This window comes from Carassius auratus, chromosome 12, assembly GCF_003368295.1.
Source record: "Carassius auratus strain Wakin chromosome 12, ASM336829v1, whole genome shotgun sequence".
Taxonomy (NCBI): Eukaryota; Metazoa; Chordata; class Actinopteri; order Cypriniformes; family Cyprinidae; genus Carassius; species Carassius auratus.
In genome coordinates, this window is record NC_039254.1 from 7,435,874 (window position 1) to 7,459,001 (window position 23,128).

The 23,128-nt window shown below is 37.9% G+C and overlaps 1 protein-coding gene across 1 annotated transcript in view; it reads left to right on the plus strand.

Moving 5' to 3' along the window:
- The first annotated feature begins 377 nt into the window (after window positions 1-377).
- LOC113111667 (protoheme IX farnesyltransferase, mitochondrial-like) overlaps window positions 378-23,128 on the plus strand; it is a 35,572-nt gene continuing 12,821 nt past the window's right edge. The window contains exons 1-4 of the mRNA XM_026276639.1: window positions 378-498; window positions 1,198-1,340; window positions 1,807-2,083; window positions 2,582-2,706. Coding sequence (XP_026132424.1) covers window positions 441-498; window positions 1,198-1,340; window positions 1,807-2,083; window positions 2,582-2,706 — 603 coding nt within the window. The 5' untranslated portion in view covers window positions 378-440. The remainder of the gene's footprint in view (window positions 499-1,197; window positions 1,341-1,806; window positions 2,084-2,581; window positions 2,707-23,128) is intronic.

Here is a 23,128-nt window from a genome sequence, read left to right on the forward strand (position 1 = left end):
AATCACATACAAGACATGCATTAAAATAGAAGAGCATTGCAGGTCTTGGTAGCTCATCTGTAGCCCATCTCCCAAAAAATTTATTTTTAGATTTTACATTATACATTTTTACATTTACATTTACAAAAAGTTTTTTTTTTTTTTTTCATAATTTTAAAGTTATTTAAGACACATACAGTAGAGTCTTGACTGAAATAAAGCTTTTGCACATTTTTATTGTTACTTTACAATAATATTTCTGAAAAAGGTTACAATAAGAATCTGTTAAATCAGAAAGCAATCCAATGTAACTCAAAATGCTCACACTGTGTGCTTTGCTTCGTGCGCGTGCTCGAGCGTTCCAGCAGGATATACGTCACAGGAAACACTTCTGTTCCCACAGCGAGATAAAGATGGCGCGCTGCAGTACGTGAAGGGGACTCAGCCGCAGCCGGTCGAACATGTACAAAACATCATGTAGTAGACTGACGGGAGTCTGGAAATGCCTTCCATGCGATGGTATTAATAACTATATCATGTTAATGAGGCATATGTGTGCTTTCGCTCGAGCCGTGCTGTTATTTTGTCATTTTGCTAGCCGGTTAGCCTAGCCAATGGAGCTCTACTGCTGCAGCATGACCTTAAAATAACATAACAACACAGTTTTCACGACGTGATCCGGTTTTAAAATGAATCCCGTAAATACATGCATTAACATAGATATACAGTTTATCTACTCTGATTTCTGCATATTGCTTGCGACAAATCATTTGACTTAAATTTCTCATTGTATGATCATGTAACGTTATATACATACGTGTGTGAGTGTCAGAGAGAGATTGATGTGCAAATATTGTTTATATTATTAAAAAAAAAAAAAAAAAATGTTGTATTGTGTCCATTGCAGGTGTCAGTTATGATATTGATGTCACTATGAAGTTGTCAGATATCTAGTAAATTGAGTGGAGTTTGCATAGTGATAGTGAAGCAGTTGTTATTTCTAATCGAACACTTTCAGATTCATGTAAATCCACGGTCTGACTTCAAAACTATTTTTTTATCGCTTTAAAAAATTACTCCAAAATGTATGTTGCTATACACATATATAACTTTAAAAGGCAGGTATGACCAGCTTTGACCTTTTTTTATGGCACCTCTTCTGTTTTTTTATCCTCTTCTGTTTTTCTCGGTATGAATTAATGTATTGTGTTGTTGAAGGTTTGGTTGGTGTCAGCGTGCAGCAGAAGCTTATTGCAAATGCGGCTAGGAGTCTGACGAGTGCCAGGAGTCTCATTCAGCTCTGCAGGAAAAATCAAGCAGAATGGATCACGTTCCAGCATCTCTGCTTTCTGAAGAGACAGGTATAAGAGGCTGAGAAGTGCTGCCTTTATGGATGCATAACCAGCATTACTGGCCAAGGCGATTCAGATCTAAAATGAGCTATATGTAGACATTATTGATATACTAATTATTATCTAGCATTTTTTTCTTATAATACTTTTGCAGGGGAATACTATTTCTATATTCATATTCTTTTAATCAGTTATTCCTTAGATTATTGCAAATTGCATTATGCAAATTCAAATTCCCTGTATCTTCCCATTTTAACTAGGGCTGCACGATAAATGGCATGCAATATTTAATGCGCATCTTGTCAGTAATTAGTGGTAAATCTCCATCACCTGCAGGCTTCCACATGGAGCAGCATTAACTACACAGAGCTGTTGTCCATGCGTTTTTATCGTGCAGCCCTAATTTTAACAGAATGAACTGATTAAATTGAAATCCATCAAATGTCATTGCCATATTTCTTCCCTCTTCCCCCAGTATGTGAAGAGCAGCAGCGGTCTTTGCCAGAGAGCGAGACCCAAGCAGGAGCATGTTGTCTCTGTGCTGGACGTTCGAGATGATTCGGTGGTCAGTCAGGTTCAGCAGATACCAGCCTTAAAGCCTGAACCAGGTACTGTGGTGCCACCATCTGACCCCACTGAACCAGAAGCGGCCAGGGCAGCCTGCTTGGAAGCCCGGCAATGGAAAGAGTTAAAGGTTGAATACAGTGATTTACCAGGGATTTACGCACGGCTCTCCAAACTTAAATTAACAGGTATATGTTTTATGTATTTTGTATAAATGAAAGTCATATTGTCATATTGACAATCATGAAGTTCATGGAAATTTAAATGTGATGCTTACTCTAAAAAAAAACACTGACTAATGATTAGATGATAATCATTTTAAAAAATAGTCTCTGCTCATTAAGTACGTAGTTTTAATCCTTTTAAATTTTCTTTAGCTTTTTCAGGAAAAAATTATATTGTATGTGATAAGCATTTCACTTATTGGTTCTGCATAATTAACTTGCATAATATGCTGGAAGTTATACTTTTGACTTTTAGTGATATGATAGCATAGTATTTATTGATGTCTAATAGCCTAATGACATGATAGGATGAATAACAGACACTCTTCTTTTTTCACTTTTATTTATTTGTTCATTCTTTTTAATATACTTGTGGCATTACATTTTTGCAGAAACTGCAGTTACCCTTTTAACGAAATCAATAAGCTAGTTTGTAACCTTGCGCTTTCTTTTTGTCCATAGCTCTTGTGGTTACGACGGCAGCTGCTGGCTTTGCAATGGCTCCGGTGCCCTTTGACCCTGTCACTTTTTTGATGGCTTCAGTCGGAACGTGTCTCTCCTCCTGTACAGCCAATTCCATCAATCAGGTCAGTCACCCCATGCACATTCATAAAATAACAGCACACTCAGCAGATCGTGACTGGACCAAACACATCAAATGAAGCCGAGTGACCTGACATCCAGATGGAACAAGCTAGCAAGTGTTAGACCACTTCATCGCCCGCACATGGGTGCATGTGTATATTAAAAAGCTGTGCATGTCTGATGTTGTGTACCTTTAGATCTGTGTGTAGATGTAGTTTTCTTTTGTATCGCAGACTTAATTTTAGGATAATAATTTCCCTGCTTCTTGACGATAAAGCATATTTTACCTATTTATTTTTAAATATTTTGTTTTTGTTAACGTTTAGTTTTCAATGCTAATTACAACATTATTCATTTATTTATATTTTTCTGTTACTGTAACAAAAACTGTTAAAACTAAAAAAGTATTTATAAAATATTTTTATATATTGTAGTATTACATTTTTTAAATAAAGAAATTAACTCTTTATTTTTTTTTTTGTAATTAACTTTTTGTTACTATGATAAAAGAATACTGTTGTAATGAATCATAATAAAAAATAAATGAGCCAGCTATAGAAGCATTATAGTAAGAAGGATTTGGAGGTAAAATGTGCTTTATCATCCTTAAAAGTTGCAGCTTCTAATAGACTTAATTCTAAAATGTATCAGTAATTTCTGAAAAAAATCTACTGAATTTTATAAAATTTGAGTTAGTGGTGTGTAGAATTGTTTATTTTTTATTTTTTGTAATCTAGATATTTGGCTAGAAGTGACCTTTACTTGCACACTAATAAAAATGTACTTGCATTGAAGCTTTTACCATGGTTTAAAAGTCATGATTGCACAAGTAGACATCTGACATCTAAAAAATGCGATGACCAGAGTTTGGCTAGATGTGTTGATGCAGGCCCAGGGCAGACCACACAGATCCAGTTGTAGATGGTTAGAAATGTATTACCCGCTAGTTTTGGTACTTAACCTCGACTCTGAACAAGCATTCCAGTCAGAGTAATTGCCTTCTTGGCGGTCTGTTGATTTTTCTATTGTTTTGGTTGTGTACAGCTAGATGGATGAAGTCTCATTGCAGTGTTGGCTTGACTTCAGTGAGTCCCGCAATGCCCAGCAGAGTTTCATTGTGTGTTACACAAACCCGGGACACAAACACTCGATATGTGCTCTCACTGTGTACTTTGTCGTTAGTTTAGAGGGAAAGAAAAGAAATCAGCACTTAAGTGAGCCAATTGTAGAGTCTTTTGCATTCCACTCCTGCTGTGTATCTAAAAAATACATTAGGCCAGATTAGCTGTGCCGCTCTGATGTTTTTCAAATGAAGACATTTGCCAAGCTAGAATGAGAAGAAATAGAGAGCGAGAGGCACGCGTTGCTACACTCTGGTTTGCTCCATTTTTAATCAGTTTTCTGCTCCAAGCGGAGTACGTTCTGTGCAGTTATGCTCTTCGTGACTCAGGAGTATTAGCCAAATTGAAGATTGTTACATCAGTTTGTTTTAAGGCCTGTGGCTTCTTGACCAATACCCAGACGCGGCCTGCAGTTTGTTGAAGTTGTGTTTGGTCATAATCACTCACACCACTGGGCTGAGTTCACCTGATGACCTGTTTTTAACATCAAGATCATATCATCGTACGCTTGGACCTTTTTCCTCTTTATTGGCATCTCTGCAGTGCTTTTACTCACTGCGTTGTTCTATTTTCTCGACCTCAATGTGTCTCATGCTGGTCGCCGTTTTTTTTTTTTTTTTAACATGAGGGCCTAGATGGTACAGAAACGAACAAGCAAATATTTGCTTCTCAGGTTGGGCATAAATGCCTTCAAACATTCAGATTATCTCATAGCCATTTCATGATTTATTTCTAACCTTTTTCTGATATGCCTGCATCAATAGAGGCGCGTATAGTTCACGTTTATGACTAGATTTGATCCACTTCTGCTTGATATATTTGATCATAAGTACAGTAAAATATTAAAATATGATTACAATTTAACTATAAATACAAGCTAAAATGCAACTTATACCTTTTATGAAAAAGCTTAATTTTAGCAGTCTTTCCAGTGTTGTCCCAATCCTTCAGAAAAAATGCTGGAAACATGTGCTGCGTAATTGTTTTATTAATTCATTCATTTATATTTTTATTTTCAGGATTTTTTTTATTGAATAAAAAGTTCAGTAGCATTTGTTTGAAATCAAATAATGAATTTTCAAGTTTTGATAATTCAGTTATTACAAGGTGCCAGAAGCATCTTGATGATTAGCATGCTGATTAACAGACTGTGCACCTTTGAATTGATGCTAAATTAGTAGTGCATTGATGACTTGGGGAAAACATGAGGGAAGAACTTATGCAATGTTTAAAGAAATCTTAGAGTTAAGAAGCCAACTCATTCTCCAAGTCATTTTTGAAGTTATAGAAATGGAGAAAAGGTTAAGTAGCTATAATTGGCATCTTTGCGCAAGTTAAAATCAGGGCTCTTAGAGTGCATTTAACAATGAAATGGATACAAGGTCTAAGAGGCTGAGGTAGCGGTTGAACGCGGTGCGAGTGAAGGCGGACAGATGGGCGCTCTGTAAATTTATTGCGTTTGATGTGCCGTCTTTGAAGTTTTAATTGAGCAGGAACAGTGAGCAGGGATGGAGTACTTAGAACAGGTTCATCAATCACGTGTGCTTTTCTATGCCAGAAAGCATGTTGAAACACGGGTATCAGATGCTAGTTTTGTTTAAGTGGAATTTGGATATTTCTAATGCATACTGTTAACTTCGCTCTGTACTGTTTAGATGGCCTTCTGAATTCTGCGAGTGTTTCTGAATGTTCAGTCTGAGACTAATAGGCTTTCTGTGGCTTCAGAGGACATTTAACCCATAGACAGTGGAGCTGTCTTTCTTGTGGCAAGCGGTTGGCATTTGCACGAAGTCTTCACTCCACACGTTACAGTAGGGACAGAGCCTGTGTCTGGATTCTCTGTCTCGCCTCCTACTCTGAGTTGTAGCTTGGTTTTGCGTGGTGGATGTGTACACATTTAACTTCAGCCATAGTAGTGCGTCATAGTAACCAGCAGGGGTGTGTGGGATGACCAAAATCATAATATGACTGTAACTGTATATATAGCAAGTATTTTTGCTGGATTTTTTTAAAATTATTGTTGCTAAAAATAGACATACTGTAATTTTTGATTATTAAGTGAATTACTTAATTTAATCTTATTTTTTTCCCCTCTTTTTGTGGAACATGGACTTCATGGACTATTATATTATATTATATTATATTATATTATATTATATTATATTATATTATATTATATTATATTATATTATATTATATTATTAACAAAGTTAAAAGCATTTGATCATTTATTTTATAATATATATATATTATTTTAATGTGTATATTTTATTATAATAACACAGTTAAAAATGAGAGACACAATACTTCTAATAATAAAATTTCTAAAGATACATCTTCTTTCTTGTCTTGGTTGTGATGACTCCCACTTTGTATTTTCTTAAAGGCTACTCAGTACATTTTACTTGGATTTAAAGTCCGGTCTACTTATTACAGGTCAGAAATATTGATGTTTTAGCAACACTTTTACCAGCTTTTATGTGCATTTATACGATCACACTGGCCAAAAATCATATGCATTCAATCTCGTAAATCAGATTGCCACCAAAATCATGAGTTTTAATCTAAAAGTCAACAGTGGTAAAATGTCACTTTGGATCTGCCTCAAGAAATAAATGTAATGCAGAGTTTATTGTTGTATTTGAAAGGGTGGTTTAAAATCCAAGTGTTGGATGTAAATTACTCTGGGTACCTGAGGGCAGATTTGTTTATGCTGTGCAAATAGAGTGCAACAGAATAACACAGATATTGTTTACAATCTTTCTCTTTGTTCCTGAAGCCTCAAGCGCTTTTTGAAGTCTTAGCTCTGTGTGCACGCAGAAACTGTGACGTGATTGTCATCGTATCCGCTAGCAGCTTGTACAAAGACAAATTCCTGGTGCGTGTACCCTTCTGACAGAGTTCTGCGTTACACATGGCTAATGAAAGCCATCCTGATTGGTGCCGTCTATGTGATGAACGCTGTTCTTTCTTAGTTAAGAGCAGCTTTGTTTTGGTTGTTTTCGTAGTAAACCCCGAGCAGCTGGTAGAACGCCGCCACAAATCACGAGCCATGTGGTCATTGTAGTTACTCTCTGATCTCATTCTTCAAGTCCTGACTCATCTTGTGTAATGTGACAGGTCTTGGGCACACCTATACCTGGCGGTGACTGATCTCCGCTCTTAACTCATCCTTTGGGTTTTTATAACTCTAGAGAGGAAAATAAAAGGATGATGTCCTTAGATGTGGTGCCAGTTTTTTTCTTCTCCCATTCTAAAGCATCCCTGCCACCCCCGTGCGGTTTTTCATGATCAAAGATGATGGTTTTAAACTGGTAGAGTCCACTAAACAAACAACAAACAAATCAAAGTTAAGGTGGATCCCTTTAAGCTTTGCTGCCTGTGGATTTGAACATCAAAGACCAAGCAGTTGATTTTTGGTACCTCAGGAGCCAGCCGAGTTCGTCTCTGTTTGTGTTTTCTTGTGACAGTGATGAGATTTACTTTGAGATGTGAACGACAGGCCTGGGATTCAGTGGCTGTAGCTTTTAGCCTTTGGTTCCTTTGAGTATTTCCTGAAGTCACATTGCAATTTTGTGGTTTCTTATTTCAGTGTAACCTTGTTTGGAAACTGTCAGGAATGCTGTAAAACCCCCGAATCCCCTAACAATGGCCAGCCAAAGTTGATACTGCATTCCGCCAAGGGACAGAATGTTCAGTTGTATATCTATATGTCACACAGTTACGTCTTTTGTAAGTTTGGATTTGGATCTTTCAAAACATTTACATTTTTAAAGGTACAGGGATTTCTGCACCACTAGTGGCACTAAAGAGAATTGCAGTAATAACTAACTTTTTTCTGAAGAAAATGGTTTGTGTTTGTCAAAGTGCTTGTCTAGTGGATGGACTGACAGGATGAGTTCCTTTATAATTACCTTAATTATCTTAATACTACCTTTCTAAAGTTTGGGGTTGGTAAAATTTGTAAAATGTTTTTTTTTTTTTTTTTTTTAAGTCTCTTATACTCATCAAGGAAGCATTCATTAAATTAACATTATATTAAAATAGTAATATTGTGAAATACCACATTTTAAAATAGCTAAATTTCTGTTTATTTATATATAGTTTTATTAAGGTGATAGCAAAGCAATATTTTTTTTTGACACATTATCCTTCAGAAATCATTCTTAAATCCTAATTTGCTGGTCAGGAAGCATTTATTATTATCATCAATGTTATAAACCATGACTTTTAATTTTTTTATTTTTTTTTATAGGTACATAACTTACTGATTCCAGACTTTTGAACAGTAGCATAAGAAAAAACGTTCATTTAAAATGACTTGCATTTCAGTCTATGTGTTTCAATCTAGGAATTGAACCCATGAACTTATTGTTACTTTGTACTGTTTTATATACAGTAATGCAGTCATTTCTTCCCCACATAGCATTAGCTGTGTCAGTGATTTTAACTCTATTTTCTACCACTGGTGTTCCAGAAGTTTCATACTTCACCATTTGAACAATGCTGCTTCAGTTTATGATAAAAACTTTAACCCAGCACACTCTGTAATGTCTTAATCTGCTGTTGTGATGATGTAGCATTGAGGTCAGCCTAAGTAGAGCTTCATGGGCGTTCTGTTGATCGCTATGAAAACTTTACTCTAAATTCCACTTCATTTGATAATTGACTCCAAAGAGGCTTTTTTCTCAAGCTAAAGGTTAGAAATCATCAGTCGGGTGAAGGGGCCACAGCAAAGAAAATAGTTCTTGTGCAGCCTCTTGCCAACAAGGACATTTTCCCACTGCCTTTTTTGTGAGGTGTCAGTGTTGTTTTTTGTAAATCCAGTCTTGGTATTTCAGGGGCGGTTTTGTGTCATATCTCCTGTTGGGATGGACGGGTGTGAGTGTGCGGTGGGTCGTCAGAGGATGACAAGCATCTGACAAGCCGAAGCAAAACACACCTAGCTCCTTGACCTCGTCTCTATGCCTCACCTCACTTTTGTTACCTGTCTTTTTTTATTACATGTTTTTGTCAACTAGTGGGTGGGTTGTCTGAGAGACAAGACAACTAGACAGTCTTAAGAAACCTTTTTTAAAGACTTATGGTGTGTTCACACCAGACATGAATGAAGCGTTCAATGAAACAAAATATTATATCAAACGGCATTGCCTCTTTTTTAATTTTAACATATTAATATATTATTTGAATAAAGACCAAAGATTATCTGTTAGATTTACCCAAAAACGAATTATCATTTGTTTAACCACTAGAACACTGTAGGGCAACCGGCAAATGTCAGAAGGACTAAGCCGAGTTGAGTGTGCTCTCGTTGATAACACGAGAACCGTGTTCCCACTGATAGTCTCCGAAATCTGCGAAAAACATTTTTAAATAGGCGCTGTCGTTATAAATAAACAGCATATTTGAGTTTAAAACAACTACATTCTCACCTGTTATACTTAAACTACATTTCAACATCTTTGTTTTGACATGATAACGGTAATATTTTAAATTATAAAAATAAATGGTGGTTGACATCACAATGCTGCATGAACTCAACTGGCAGAGGCCCCTCCCATGATGTGAATTCGCGACTTTTGTGAAGTTTATTTCACGCATGAATGCAGCAAATAAACTCAATGTTTAAGTGTCCACGTGCGAATAGCATAATTTACTTTTTTTATATTACTGTTAATATTATTACACTCCAATATTTTTAGAGTGCATGTTTATCAGATTTAATGTAAGTTTTGTTCATCATTTATAAGGGTAGGACAATTAATTCTTACCCAAAATATATAAATATATACTTAGACCAACAGAAGAAAGATGAAACATGTCAGGATTGTTAAGAATTATTCTGATGCTTTACAATAACGATTTTTAATCATCCTCTCTCTTTCTTGAACAAGTTTTAAGATCCAAGCAGAATAAAACCTGAGCATGATTCTTCTTGATTATTTAATCTTCTTAATAGCACTATCCCATCTCAGTAGATTAAATGTTGCTTTTGGACATTTTTGCAGTAATAATAATTATCTCTAAAACATTTAAACATGTTCATAGTCAATTCTGGAGTTTCCATGTTGAAATTATCTTGGATATTCGCTGCTGATATAAAATGATCTAAACCTCCAGGAGGTTCTGCACCTTCTACTTCATCTGAGGAGCTCTCTCTCGAGATATTCAGATGCAAATTTAAAAGCGTGACTTCGAGAAGCAGCATATCAAATCACCCTTTGAAGTAATTTATTGCTCTGGAAAACATTAATTCCTGTTGTGTTCTGCGTTTGATCAGGGATGTACAAGTGCTCAACATCTTTGTTTCTGCTTCCCGTAATAATGTTAATTGTAATAGTTCTCTGATTTTGTTAAAAAGATGATTTAAATTGGCTTGTCATTGTGTTTTTGTACCTATTCAGACCGATTCTCTTTTCTCTAATGAGGCCTGCTATGAAATTTTAATGCCTAATCTATAAAAAAAAAACGTCCTGGTTTGGGGACGACTTAACGTCATCAGATCAACAAGAGCAGGAGCCATCACATTGAAGCCAAGTAATCAAATCTCCATATCCGAAGAATGTTTTTCCACATAGTGTTGTCTGCAGATAGAGGAACTTAAAGGCCTCCGCTATCCCATGAGGCTTCTTGTTCTGACTGCAGGCATCTCGCCCTTAATCTTGGGTGACATAGACAGAAGAGTGATTGTCGCCTGCTTGTAGTTTCCATGCATTTTTAAAATCCATATTTGCATGCGTAGGGTGGCTGCTTCAGAAGCAATGTACTGTAACCGAGTGAGAGCGAGAGAGAAAATTGGAGAGAAATATTGGAACATAAAACTTGATCTCTGAGAGGAATGAACAGCTTTGTTTATGTCTTGATGACTATCATTAAAATCTAACGTTGATGTAGTCTCAAAATTGTTTTGCATATTGAAATTACCCTCTCAGAAACACATCTTGTATATCAGAATGCATTCCTTTCATAGCTTAAGGTTGCAACGCAACATTAAAAATAAAAAGTTGTGTGTGTGTGTGTGTATATGTTTTATTCCTGTGAAGGCAAAGCTGAATTTTCAGCTGCCATTACTCCAGACCCTAATCTTTTGGATCATAGTGTATATATTTGTGATTATATAAATGTGTGCAATCACATATTTATTTTATACCCACTACAGTTCACTTCTAGTTGAAGTCTAATCTCATATTAGCTGACAGCATCTTTTGAATCTTAACTTGGGCCACATTTCTAAAGTTTTGAGTTGTAATTCCTACCTCACTGGACACATCTGTTAAAGCTCTGGCGTTCTCGACAGCTCTTTTTGTCCCTCACGACCTTTGTTACCATCGTTCTTCACATTAGGGGTCCCACGCTGCTGTGCAGAACCTCTGGAGGAGACATAAGTTGTAACCAGATGCCCCCAAAGACATCGCTCCAGCCAGTCTCGTTTTAAAGCACCCCATCCTGTAGTTTTATCTGTTGTCCCATGAGATGCAGTGACAGATGATACATTTTCAAACAGGTTGCAAATTCCACTGGCATGACGACATTGTGGTCTGTAGTTTAATGCCATTGCATCCTCAAAGCAAGACCGGGTGGTACTTGAGAAACTCTTTAAAGATGTCCTGATTAGTTCTTTTTTGTTTTTGACATTTTGGAGTCTTAGCATGCACAAAAATTGACAGCTCTGTTTAGATTGCCCATGGTGTTCTCTTAGGGGTTCATGCTGTATTATATCAATTATTTATGAATCTTTTATTTCCGTCTGTAATCACATTAGTTCCACTGTACAATGTGACCAGCTCCTTGAAAGTGCATTCTTGCCATCACGACGAATGAGCGCTCGAAGCGAGACCACCTTTTTCGGAGATGAAAACGTGTCTAAGGAAGGAATTAACACCAAGGTGATCCTTGCATTTAATAGATGCTTAAATTGAGAGCCTGTTTAACACTCCTTCCTTAACAATAGGGATGAGTCACCTCGGCTTTCATTTCTGCCGTAAGCTTTGAATCCGTCGGGGAGGGTGGCGTGAAAAGACAGACTCTTAATCAGTGGGCGATCTCTGATCAGATGGCACGGTGGCACACAGGCTGTTCAATGGCCTATTTCACGGTGTTCAGGATAAGAATGAATATTTAAACAGAGGCTGGCGTTTAATAGTTAATTTTCCCCGGTCTCGGCGATCCGCAGGGTGTCAATCTATGTCAAACCCTTCACTATGGGAGGATATTATGCTTCAGGCTCTATACGAACACATGTGCTTGAGCTGTGGTATTGTTCTAGTAAATGTCAACCCCAAAACATGGTTTAGTCACAGGAAATTTAATACCGTAATTTGTTCACTAGTGAGGTTGGGTTTCATTTTCTTTTGCATATTGAAATTAGAGAAGCATATTAGGGATAGTCTACTGCAATTTGATGAAGATTATGAAGGTTGCGCATCATTTTTTACCTTTGCATGTCTTTTATTCTCTGAAGAAACACTCATTAGGGTGTATCGATATTACAGTTCTCTCCAAAAGGCCGATGCTCATTTTCATGATATTTCCAATATTACAAGTCAGTACCGGTACCTTTTTTTTTTCAAGAATAATTTTTCTCTCGCCAGGAAGCATGTGAATAAAATAACACATAATGTTACGGATCACGCCCTTGGCAATATCAACATTGCATGTCGTGTACTGCGGTGTGTTTATGGTGGCTTGTTGAAAGTGGGGTTGCTCAAAGTTTTCGCAGATGCCAAATTAATGTCCTGTCACAGTGATATGATTTTGGTGAGGTCTTTAGTATAGCACAGTTATTCTCTGGGACAGGGTAATCTGCTCTACCAGTGTCAGTATTGATATCCCTTGACCTTTTAAGTCAAAAGTCGTGGTTAAGCCATAAAACAATCCTCTACATTTTTTCTTTTGGCTTGTATTGTGCAATAACTATTGCCTTTCACCTTCAGGCATGTTACATTTATACAGGGTTAGTCTTGCATTCTGATGAAGTGCTAGTCATAGTGGGTTTTGTTGTCTTGAGCAATGGACAATTTGTGGTGCTTTTGGTCAGCCTTGGGCTACCTTATATTTATTCAGACTTTCAAGCATGTGTGGGTCCGCTGGTGCTATTGTGGTTTGTCTTTTCTCGTGGTCCTTGTGTTTGTGGTTTAGGCATTCACCCATGTGCGACTTGTTTGCATGTCTGTGAGGCTTCATTGGCTTCACATGTCACCAGCCACACAGGTAGAGTCAAAACCAGACGGGATCTTGACAAGGGAAAGACAACAAACCTTCCCCAGTGGATTCACTCCTTCAGGTGCAGCCGTACATCGTCTGCACGTTTGATCAAAGGGGTTTTCACAAAGCGCTGGCACCCTTGCATGCAAGATGTCTCACCCCGCTCTCATCACTTTATCATCCTTTTATTTACCACAATCCTCTGCGGAGAGTACACATCAACACAAGAGAAGAGTTTGGCATGTGGTTCATGTTAGCAGAGGTTACAGGTCTAGACATGGTGCTGCTGCTATTGCATGGTCTTTGTTGACCAATTAATCAGCATTCAGTGGATTTTTAGTAAATTGGTGGGGAAACTCCCATGTTAAGGCAGTCTCTGCTGACTAGGAATACCACAAATGCAGAGGCAGATCTGATTCCTTGGGAAATTCTGTCCATTAGGATCATGCAATTCATACTAAGGAGAGCTTTGGCCATCTTAGATCAATTAGAATTTTGTGTTATGCACTTTTGAGGTTAAAGTTCATGAATCCTGTATGTCGTAATAACATTTCAAGGCTGGATTAAACTTCACCACTTCCAAACAGATTTGTAAAAGTGTAGGAATCATACGCTTGCTGACTTTGGAAATGGCTACAGAGAAAAACTCTGTATCATGCATTAAACAACTGAGGATTGCATTTTATCAGACTTTGAAGCTGTTCTTAATGCAACATACACAAACATTTTTGATATGCTCTTGGTGGAATTCTGATGCTGAAATACATCGACTCAAGACAGCCCAAAATCTGCAGACTGGCTCTGACTTTCGCCAATTATTGTTGACTTTTCCAGACTGTGCTATTTTAGTGATTTCCATTTGGTCCCAATGTTCTTTCTTAGAACGAAATGATTTAAAAAATGAGACATTTCATTTGTAGCCCGTATGCTGGTCCGAGCACCTAAACAACACTGTAATTGAATGTAATAGTGGGCAGCGAAAAATAGGAGGAAATTGAAATTAAGGCTAGTGACGTCTGTCATTTGAGAAATAATGCGTTATCTTAGCATCCCTTTTCTTGTTTACCTCACAGGAGTATTTAGATGATTTCAGTATGCTAGTGTTGAGTAGTGGTGTGAGAGATCAATTTATAAATTTCTACCCATTTCAAAGGAGTTATCCAATGTTAGCTGCTTAAAACTAGGTGTTTACTAAGTCTACTTTTCTTTGTTTTGAATGAAGGTATCAGCCAACAGCAATAGGAACACTTTGTTTAGTACTGAGATGAGTAACTAATTAACAAAAGCAGCCTTGTTAGCACCGAACTCACAAGCTTGTGTTGAATGCTAATTTTAACTCAAGAGTTTGTTACCTATGCCACAAAATCATAAGTACGCTTAGGAATCTTCAGTTAAATTGTTGAGATTGCACCTTGCTCCATTAGCAAAACTTACTTTGTAGAGCGGTTTTGTGATGAGCTATTTAAAATGGTTCTGTTCTTGAAGTCCAAGGTGGCACTCAACTTGCGTTTAGTAATAATTGCACACTTTGTTGTCAATTTAAGTTGCTGGTTTGTTATTTTGCATGTTTTTACAAAAGCAAGCTTTTTAACTAATAGTTGCTCTGAACATAAAGGAGTAGCTGTTCCTTCTAATCATCTTTTTTTTTCTTTTTCTCTCTTCGGTGCCAAACCATTGAATTATCCAGCATTCTTTTAATCCTGTGAATATATTTAACCTATTTTAAGAGTTTGCAAATGCGCATTCTTAGGGTTTGAACTGATCAAAAACCACCTGTATGAATCTGTCTACCTCATCAGCTTGACATCCGATCTTAAAGCTCACTTTGGTTTTTGTGCAGGTGATTTGTTGACTGACTTGAGTGGTATAATTGTTGATTACTGTCTGTGTAAGTGGTTTAAAAGGTGTGGTAGTGATTTTTATTTTATTTTTTTTAAGCGGAAGAAGCCATTGGTAGACTGTGTTTTTAGCGCATGACTCACCTGTGGGCCCGAATTTGTGGTGATACTTTGTGATTTCAGACAGCCTTTTTTTCCCTTTTATTATCAAATTCAGATCGGTTCTTTGTGGGCTGTGCATATAACTTGACTGTTCTATTATCTAGAAATTTGAAAGGAATATGTTCTCACCTCCTGCTTTATTTTTCAGCTCTTAGCTAACTTGTGCATGTGCTAATTCCTTCCTGTGATCTTTGCATACATGTCTTCATGAAGCTTCTTGATTAAAGAATGACAGTGAGCAGGGTCGACTTTAATTTACAGAGTTTGGTGGAGGTTTTTCCAGTTCCCTGTCAAATGCAGATGTATTCACCCACTTTAGTGTGATACATTGGCAGTTGCATTTTCAGTGTCCTGTTTTTCATTCGAAGTTAAAGCAGTGTTCTTGTATTTATCATCTTTTTGCCTCTTATTCAGATTTATGGCACTTATGAACTTAACATCTTTTTACCATATTTTTCTTTTTCATGTTTTACATCTATGAATTCATTTGGCAACTGTTTCTTTGAGTTCAATTCTTTGAAATCCTTCCACCTCTTTCTTCTTTACAATGCCGAGAGGCTTTAGAGTGTCGAGCCATTTCTTTTATTTGCTCGTTTTGAAGGGTTTTCTGTCTTTTATCTGTTGTTTCACTTAATCCAGGGAACACAAAAAGCACTAAACAGCCAGCTGCCGTTAGTTTCAGGACACTGCTCTCATTACAGGCAGGTGATGAAAGCGATTTCTGTTTCTCCATCCATCTAGGGGATCGGCCGTGCTGTTCTTTTTTTCTTTACATCTCCTGAATCTTCCCACTGGCATTTCTTCAACATGTTCCTCATTGATTTCATGGCATGGGTGCACTTAGAAAAAAGCCTGTTTGATGAATATCACGTCATTACATCAGATTACAGGAAATGCAAGTGCTACAAGACTGGAATCAAGAAATAAATCAGATTTCTAGGGTGCATCGACTGGCTAACCATCGGAAGAGGTCTCTTTTGGGGCCTGACTCTGTGTGATTATGATGCCTGTTCTGCTTATGATTTGCTGATTGGCCATATCCTGTGTGTGGTTGAGCTTTAGAGGTTTATGGAGCATGAATTCCTGTCGCTTAACCACTAAACCTATCAATTGAGTCCCAAAATTTGCGTCAAAGGTGGCTAACCTCAGAACGTGTGGGAGTGTTGAGCATATCCGATTTGAATCCATTGTTGCTGTACATGATGCCACGAAGCTTCTGGCAGCTGTTTTTCTATCAAACACCAACTGACTATTGCTATTCGTACTGTACACTGTCCTATAGCTGGTTTCGTTGCCTTTCATCGTTCCATAGCGAAGCATCATTCTGTCGTCCTCGCTAATCTGCTTTGACTCTGACAGGAAGCATTTTGCTTTTTTTAATGGCGACAGATGGTTGACGACTTACTCAGAGGACCTGACAGCAGAGCTAACAGCCTGACATTGCTTTCGACAAGCCTGACTAGGGGACAAGAAGAAGAGCGAAAGGGTCTCGGGGGCCGAAGGCATGAAGCAAGAGTGGACAGAGGTTGACAGAAATTCTTTGCACGTAGTCAAGCTCTTCAACACCATCCTGCTTCCATCTGTTAGCTTGGATGGCACTGTTCTTCAGGCATGAATAATTCAAACTCTTCTCCAGTGGCTCCTTGATGGTTTCGGAATTGGTCAGAAGAGATGAGCTCCCCTTTTTTATTTTTTTTTATAAAGGGGTTAATGTAAGGCCCCTATTAAAACAAGACTTGCATCTTTAACTCAATCCATACCCCATCTGTCAGAAGCCTTCGGGCTAATAACAGGCTTGGTTTCCATGGATGCTGCTGCTCGGCACCCTGTTATATGGGTTTGAAAAACCACAATTAGTGTCTGCTTTGTAATTACCAACTTTAATGCTGGAGAGGATGGTGATCAAATCCAAGTATGTTAAGCTAGAGCCCTTCAGACAATCTTCCAATGCTTAGACCTCCAGTTTCTTGGATATTTACTTTTGTGCAGACCAGTTTTGACAGAATACATATGTTCTTTTCTCATTATTTGGTCTTCAATGTGTTCTTGTCGTCTTTCCATGTCTACATGCATTAAGTGAGATTGGAATGGCTCAGCTGTCAAACTATCCCTGCAAATCATAGTGTAAACCTTAAATTCAATGTACTGAGTATCTTGGATAGTTTTTATAATTTGGAAAGTTCATTTTAGTGCTGTCAATTGATAAAAAAAAAAAAAAAAAACTTATCACTTTATTTTCTGAAATTGAACGCGATTAATCCCGCCTAATAATTGGGTTGATGCCATTTTAATCTATCAAACTCTAAATTCTAAATTAAATATGAATGAATCCTTAAAGCTATAAAAGTTTTTGATTTCCTCTTTTTTTTTCTTTCTTTCTCCGATATAACAAGACGTCACAGCAGCTAGGTTTTTGGCTGCTATTTCTTTAAGAACTACTGCTGCTGAACATGATGCAGATCTGACACGCATCATATTTTCTCTCAACTCTCTTTTCCACAACATTGCATGCACATAGTTTATTTCCGCTTTGATATGAAAAGATACAGGGTATAGTGCACGCCGGTGTCTTTGGGCATATAATGAAAGCGCATGCACTACTAGCGCCTGGCTCTGAAGTGAAGTTGGAGCACCTGTCAGCAAAGTTTCCAGTTTGATGTGGTCGTAAAGACGTTCTGTGACACTTCTTTTCGAGAGAAAATTAAACTGAAACATTAGTTGTGAGTGGGGTGGCCAACCTTAGCTCAGCCCCTGCATTAAATATTCTAAATGCGTTAAACTACGAAAAATCATGCAAGTTTAGCATTGCTAATTTAAGTGTGTGTGTGTGTATTTATACAGTACAGACCAAAAGTTTGGACACACCTTCTCATTCAAAGAGTTTTGTTTATTTTCATGACTATGAAAATTGTAGATTCACCCTGAAGGCATCAATTCAACTATGAATTAACACATTAATTAACACATGTGGAATTATATATGGAATTATATACATAACACAAAATGCCAAAGTAGCCACCTTTTACTTTGATGACTGCTTTGCACACTCTTGGCATTCTCTTGATGAGCTTCAAGATGTAGTCACCTGAAATGGTCTTCCAACAGTCTTGAAGGAGTTCCCCGAGAGATGCTTAGCACTTGTCGGCCCTTTTGCCTTCTGTCTGCCGTCCAGCTCACTCCTAAACCATCTCGATTGGGTTCAGGTCCGGTGACTGTGGAGGCCAGGTCATCTGGCGCAGCACCCCATCACTCTCCTTCTTGGTCAAATAGCCCTTGATGCCTTCAGTGTGACTCTACAATTTTCATAGTCATGAAAATAAAAAAAACTCTTTGAATGAGAAGGTGTGTCCAAAATAAAAATACTTTTAGAATTTAAAACCTTTTGTTTTTATTATTTTTTATTTTTTTTATTGGTGTTTAGACTAATTAGTACAGAATTTTAATATCAGACACTTGTTGGTTTTTACCATAGTTTTATTTTCTGCACATCCTCATTGGATACCTTTATTTCTTCCTTCTTTTAGAATTTTAAAATTCTATTTCCGATCTAATCAATAGAACTTCTTGCTTGTCAACTCAATCCTTCATCTACCCTTCCTGGTGTCCTACCCACAGCTTGCAGGCAGTGAAGAGATGTGAAAAGGAGTCCTAATTATGGAATGCAAGCACCGTTTGGGGTCTTGGTGTTAACGGCAGCCTGTGGTTTCACAAAAAAGAAAAAATAGATCTTCTGACCCATGTCTAGACATGTCTAAGCGCTTACCGTAAACTTCTGATAAAGAATAAAAAAAAGAAGAACTGGCAGATTAGACATTAAAAGGGTTTCTATAGGTGAAATAGCACTAGGAATGTGTTTAAGCTTTGCATGTTATGCCTGAATATTTTTCACACAAAAAACACTTCTGCTCAAAATCTGACATGCTTGCTTCATGGATCATGTAGATGGAGAGGGTGCTGACATGAAAGTTTTGATAAGAAAACAACTTCTTAAAGATCTCCATTTGTGAGGTGGCTTAATGATGAATGTTTAGTCTTATGTCACATCTTTGTCCACTTATTTTTGAGGTGGAATGTTAAAAGTTCAAGCAAACCGTGTCCATTTGATGTGAGCCAGCCTCTCGGGAAGTAAACGTAGACATCCGTTGGCAAAAATGTTTGGAAGAAAAGTGCATTTTCACCACAAGATGTTGATGGCGACCAATTCAACACAAGGGAATTGGGTTGGTAGAGAATGGAGTTCAACCTCAGGGAAGATATAAACTGTAGGTCTGTATGTAAACACTTGAGCATGTACATGAGCATTTAAGGGACAGACCTTTGCACAAGGCTGCTTTTCTCATGAGGCTTGTGCTGTCACACACAGCTGGAGGCTCCCAGATATAATCTAAACACACACTCATGCGTTCTTGCATAAACGCATGCTTACTTGACATCCTCGCAAACGCTAATACTAAATGACCCCGTTTCACAAACAGTTCATGGGCTTAATAGTAATCTGGGAATGTCAACATTTAATCTTAACCAATGTGTCACAGGTAAAACAGACTTATGGCTAGCCCATCCTATCAAAGCGAAACAAGGACTTTTGGCACACTGAGTATGTTTACGTCCTCAGCTAAAATAATTGTGACTCAAATGTGTCTTTGTTTCGTTTGCCAGAGACTTAAAATGAGCTTTGATAATCAGGGGCATGATTAATGAGGGTTCTTAGTAGAGCGCTCTTTTCATAAACATGCCTACGCATGGCTGTTACTTTAGAGAAGTTCCTTCGTTTAACATCATGACCGAAGTACATGGTGTAACTCCGCTCAAATCACCGAATCACTAAAATTTTTATACCGGTTATTATTTTGATTGTTCCATATGTGCCAGATCTTTTGAAGTAAGGCTTGTTTTGGCTTGCTTGTGAATGACTTGATTAACTTATAATTGCCTCATTTTTTTTTTTTTTTCGAGGAGGTCTTGTTGTTTTTGTTGTAACACAAAATAGATGACCAATAATGAAACTCTTTAACTTTCAATCCATCACAGTTGTTTTACTTCGCCGCAACCAGTACTGTCAGCTATTTGGACTCTTTCAATGAAAATATAGGGACAGGAGGCGCTGTGGTGTGGGATCACGATGGCAAACAACAGGCTTACCTTAGTGATGATCTAGGTTATGTGAACTGACATCGGGCCAAAGATGATGAACTAGCTCGTCTTTCCCACAGGAGGTTCTCGGCTTCTCAAACCACCGGCTTCAACTCCCAGCCGACCTAGACAGCGCTCATCCATCTTATGTCAACGCCATGAAATACCTTTTAATGTTGTCGTAATAACTGGAACAACCGTTGCAAAAACATCTGCAAATGGTAGTGCTGGAACCAAACCAAGATGCCTTGGAAAAAGGAGGAAGATCATGGCGCCTTTGTCTTTTCCTGGGTGTGTCTGGCTAACAAGACCAAAATGTAAGTCTTAGTTTGGTTAAACTGATGATGCACAGATTTCCATATGCTATTTTATCCTTACTACTTCAGGACAGCAACCTAAGAATTCCCAGCCTCACTATCTTCTCTGGTGCCCGCTGGCAAAAGAACTAAATACATTGATTTGCACTGAGGCAGCGTTGGTGTAGAGCAGAACATTCGTAATTGGCTGATTAGCATGTGGACGGTTTTGCACGGGCCATTAATCAAGCCTGTCACTGTGCCAGCTGACTTACTGCCAGGATACTTGCATTGCTCCAAGCTGGAGAGGCCAAATGATCACAGCTTGGATACCAGGCTGGGGCAGAAGGACCTGCATCATAACTTTGTATGGAGATAGCAGGGAGAAGGGATATTAAATAGTGCTCAGAATGAACCTAGACTAAATGGACTCTGAAGTATCTGAATCTAAATGGAACTCCATTCAATCAGGATATGTACATCCAGCAACTTTTTTGGTTGGTTGGCTAAATTTGAAGTCATTTTTTTTATTACTACGGGTCATATTTACTTTATTAATAGATGCTATTTGTCTTATTCTGATGATTTATAGTGCACACTATTCCAAAAATGGGGATGCACAATCTATCAGCACCATACCGGGTTATGTCAGTTTTTTTTTTTGGTTTCGGAGCATCATGAACATGCCTGTGTGCAGGTTTCATTAGTTTACATTGTTTCTTCAGATATGTAAGTGAGGTAAAATGCAACTAAGTCTGTGCAGCTGTCTTGTCAAATAATTGTATTCACAAATCACAGTACAGAAGAATACTTTCTTATTGAGATTGTTTATTTGCCAACCAACTTTTTTCTCCTTCACTGATTTTCACAAAATGGGGAAGTACATGTTCGTATATACATTCATAATTCATCACATTCATATATACATTTATAATTGTGATTCAGTGGAGCGTGATCCAGTCGTGCACTTTTAAAGCATAACCGTAGTGCAGGCTTTTTCATATAATTGCTACATGGTGAGCATAGCAATCTGGCAAACCGTTTCTGCAGGTCTGCAGCGCAGGGTTCCAGCAAAACTCACGTAGCTCAGATTGAACTTGAACCGCAGTGATTCAGCGGCCGCTGTCACTAAAGAGGAATTTGTCTTTCATAAGTGCTTGAGATGATTCGCAGCTGATAGTTTCTGCTGCTGTTCTTTAGAAATTTGGCAGGTAATTTTGTTAAATCGATGGAGTATTATACCTCTTCAACTCCTGAACTCTGGTTCTGCACCTGGACTTTGACAGCATGAGGAATTGTCACTAAAATGCATGTACTTACAATGTGCACAGCGCTGATTGAAAATTTGGATTGTGCTTTTTGTTTGCAGAGGTGGAAGAAAAAAGTTTCTGAGTAGGTATTTGAGCAGGTGGTGTTTGCTTTAACCCATTTCTACTGATCGACGCCGATGTCTTTCTCATATACTTGCAGCTGTGTTGTAAATGTCTATTTACACAGACTCCATGCACGTGTGTTTCTCTCCGTGAGAATATTTAGCCTGAATTTTGTGTGTTTGTTTGCGTGTTTATGTAAGTGCATTTGCCCTCGGATGCACTTATCTTCAGTAAACACTGTCAGTGTTACAGTTAGTTTCTCATCAGTGTTAGTATGGTCTCATAGTCCAGCCAGCGTTTGTTTGCTGTGCCTGTCACTTTGTCCCGTCATGCTGCTGCAGTCACAGTGATTTTCACTGTGAGTGAACCCAGAGCCCTGTCACTGCAAGTACAGTGAACTCAGCAGTATCACTCTTGTGCTGATCTAGCATTTTATAAATAAACTGAGACTCTGTGGTGTCGATAAGAACGGAATGAGGATTAAAGTTAGAGGTTTCTTGATACGCACACAAAATGTAGTGGAACTTTGCTAGCAGCAAAGACTCAATATTTTGACTAGTGAATGGTTTGGACATACTTTTATGTTGACGGCAGAAAAGAAAGATATTTTATGAATCAGTGCAAGATGAAAACACTGAAAGGGTTTCTTTGATACTGTCTATACTGTACATAAATGTCCTGTTGCTCGAAGGCTTTTTCAGATTCGAGCAGCCTCTGTCATGTTCAGGCCTCTGATCACATAGTCAGAAATAATGGTTCAGACTTCATTCTTTTGACAGAAGTTCGCTGGCTTCTGATACCCACTTCTTTGACCTCTCTGATGGACCTCTTGTCCAAAGAATCATTGATTGGTTGCTCTCCTTGGCCGTCTGTCTGCTCTATGCTGACACTGCAAATGATCACTCACACACTTTTATTATTTATTAATATTTTTTTTTTTTTTAACTGAAAGGTGCAATAGGTGATTGTCTTCAGAAACTTTTGTTATGCTGGTTGAAAGTCTCTTCACATCCATATAGCAATCATTAAGCAATCATTAAGTTAAGTTAAACGTGTTTACATGTATGTATGTATACTATGTATATATTCTGTGGAAGGCGTAGGACCAAGAAATGTACGTCCAATCAAAACGCTAGGTCTGAGCTTTTAATTTTAAACTGCATACCTCTGTTGACCAGACAGAAAACGCCATCAGCGCGTTCACGCATGCTGTGCAGACAGAGCTAGAATTGCAGACAAACAACACGGTCTTCCTTCCTGGTGTTGTAGTACTTTTAAAGTTTTCTCACCAGTGAAT